This window comes from Zerene cesonia, chromosome 27, assembly GCF_012273895.1.
Source record: "Zerene cesonia ecotype Mississippi chromosome 27, Zerene_cesonia_1.1, whole genome shotgun sequence".
Taxonomy (NCBI): domain Eukaryota; kingdom Metazoa; phylum Arthropoda; class Insecta; order Lepidoptera; family Pieridae; genus Zerene; species Zerene cesonia.
The window spans coordinates 6,663,520-6,665,095 of NC_052128.1; the positions used below are offsets into that span (position 1 = coordinate 6,663,520).

The following is a 1,576-nucleotide window of genomic DNA, read 5'->3' on the forward strand; positions in this document are numbered from 1 at the left end:
TACGATCATCATAATGAACCTTACTTATTGTTCATTGTTATTGCCTTTCAGATTCTTATATTTTATATGAATCGAAACTAATATTATAAACAGGAAACATTTTTGTCTTTGTATGTATTTTTATAATGCTTTTACATGAAAAATACTGTACCAATTTAATTTTTTTTTCACTTTTAGATATATATGTTTTTAATAAGCACTGAGTGATATAGGATATATAATATATATAATAGCATGAGGCTATACCAATCCATATATAATCGTTGTTTAAAAAAATCTACGTCATATTGTAATTCTGTCCAATGTCATAATTAGTGGCACACTTCAATATATTGAATAAATTTTTGTTGTTTTCGAAGAATAAAATAGTACAATCTTTCGGATAAACGTTTGGACAGACATTCCTCCAATAGATATGAGATAAAAACTGTTTGAAAATCTCGTAGACGTCACATAAATGAAGTAGGTAATTATAGTTAATCATAGAGAAACAATACTTAAGCATATCACTATAAATGAAGTAGTCTGGAAGAGATCGCTACCTAGCGATAAGACCGCAATTTGTACATGTTTTTCTTTTATTGTAAGTTCTGTGTGTGCAATAATGTATAAAATATATAAACAAATGAAAAACGAATGATATATGGACATAGGACATTAATTTATTGTAAGTCGTGTCAAGGTTTAACAAGCTATAAAATTTACTATTTACAAATACACAGTCGAAATATGGGAAAAGACTAAATAAGCAGTTTTGCTAGCTGGCTGGGTAACAAAAGCTATAAAGCCCGCAATGTTGAGGGGCTTGTCATATATTTTGCTGAGCGTCAAACTCTAGACGAATAAATACTGGACATTAGCAACATCCGTCTCACGAACAATTAAACAAACCCAGTGACACTAGTTTACGATTTATTAAGTGATAACATTGTTCTATTTTCAATTTAAACTTTAAACCACTATAAATGAATTTTGAAAATTTTACAAAACCAGCCTTAGACAAAAGGCGTGAACTAGTGCGTTAGTGTTATATAGTCCGTCTGGGGCTCACGGGGCCCGGTCCCCGAGAGGGACTGTTGGGGCTCCGCGCCCGTGTGGGGCTGTTGAGCCCCCGCCCCGGGGGGCGCGGGGGATCAGTAGCCGTACTTCTCTTGTATGGAGGACACCACGCCGTTGGCGAGCGAGGACAGGCGCCCCGCCACGCGCGTCACGCCCAGCCGGACCGACTCGCGGACCTTACATACATTAAACATACATACATACATGAAACTTATTATAAACAAATAAGATTGCATAAGACCTTATAAATGCTAATCTTTGTTATCTTTATTTGAAAAATAATACTTAGTAATTATATATAAAATATCTTCTAGTGTTTAAGGTGCAGAAGTGATTTCAGCGGCTAAAATGCGAGGCGACAGACGCGACGTATGAATACATCGCGTCACCCGCACCTTCAATATATAATTAAATTCTATCTATTCCGAATAACCTAGTGACATCTAAAGAGTCTATAAAATAGTAACTATTTATTATCAAAAAACACCTACAAATAGTCAGAACTACCAGGAGTGGG

The 1,576-nt window shown here is 35.1% G+C and overlaps 1 protein-coding gene across 1 annotated transcript in view; it reads right to left on the reverse strand.

Annotated features, from left to right (window-relative positions):
- Nucleotides 1-644: 644 nt before the first annotated feature.
- Nucleotides 645-1,576, reverse strand: part of LOC119837300 (ADP-ribosylation factor GTPase-activating protein 2) — a 5,890-nt gene continuing 4,958 nt past the window's right edge. Inside the window, exon 11 of the mRNA XM_038362817.1 lies at nucleotides 645-1,300. Coding sequence (XP_038218745.1) covers nucleotides 1,134-1,300 — 167 coding nt within the window. The 3' untranslated portion in view covers nucleotides 645-1,133. The remainder of the gene's footprint in view (nucleotides 1,301-1,576) is intronic.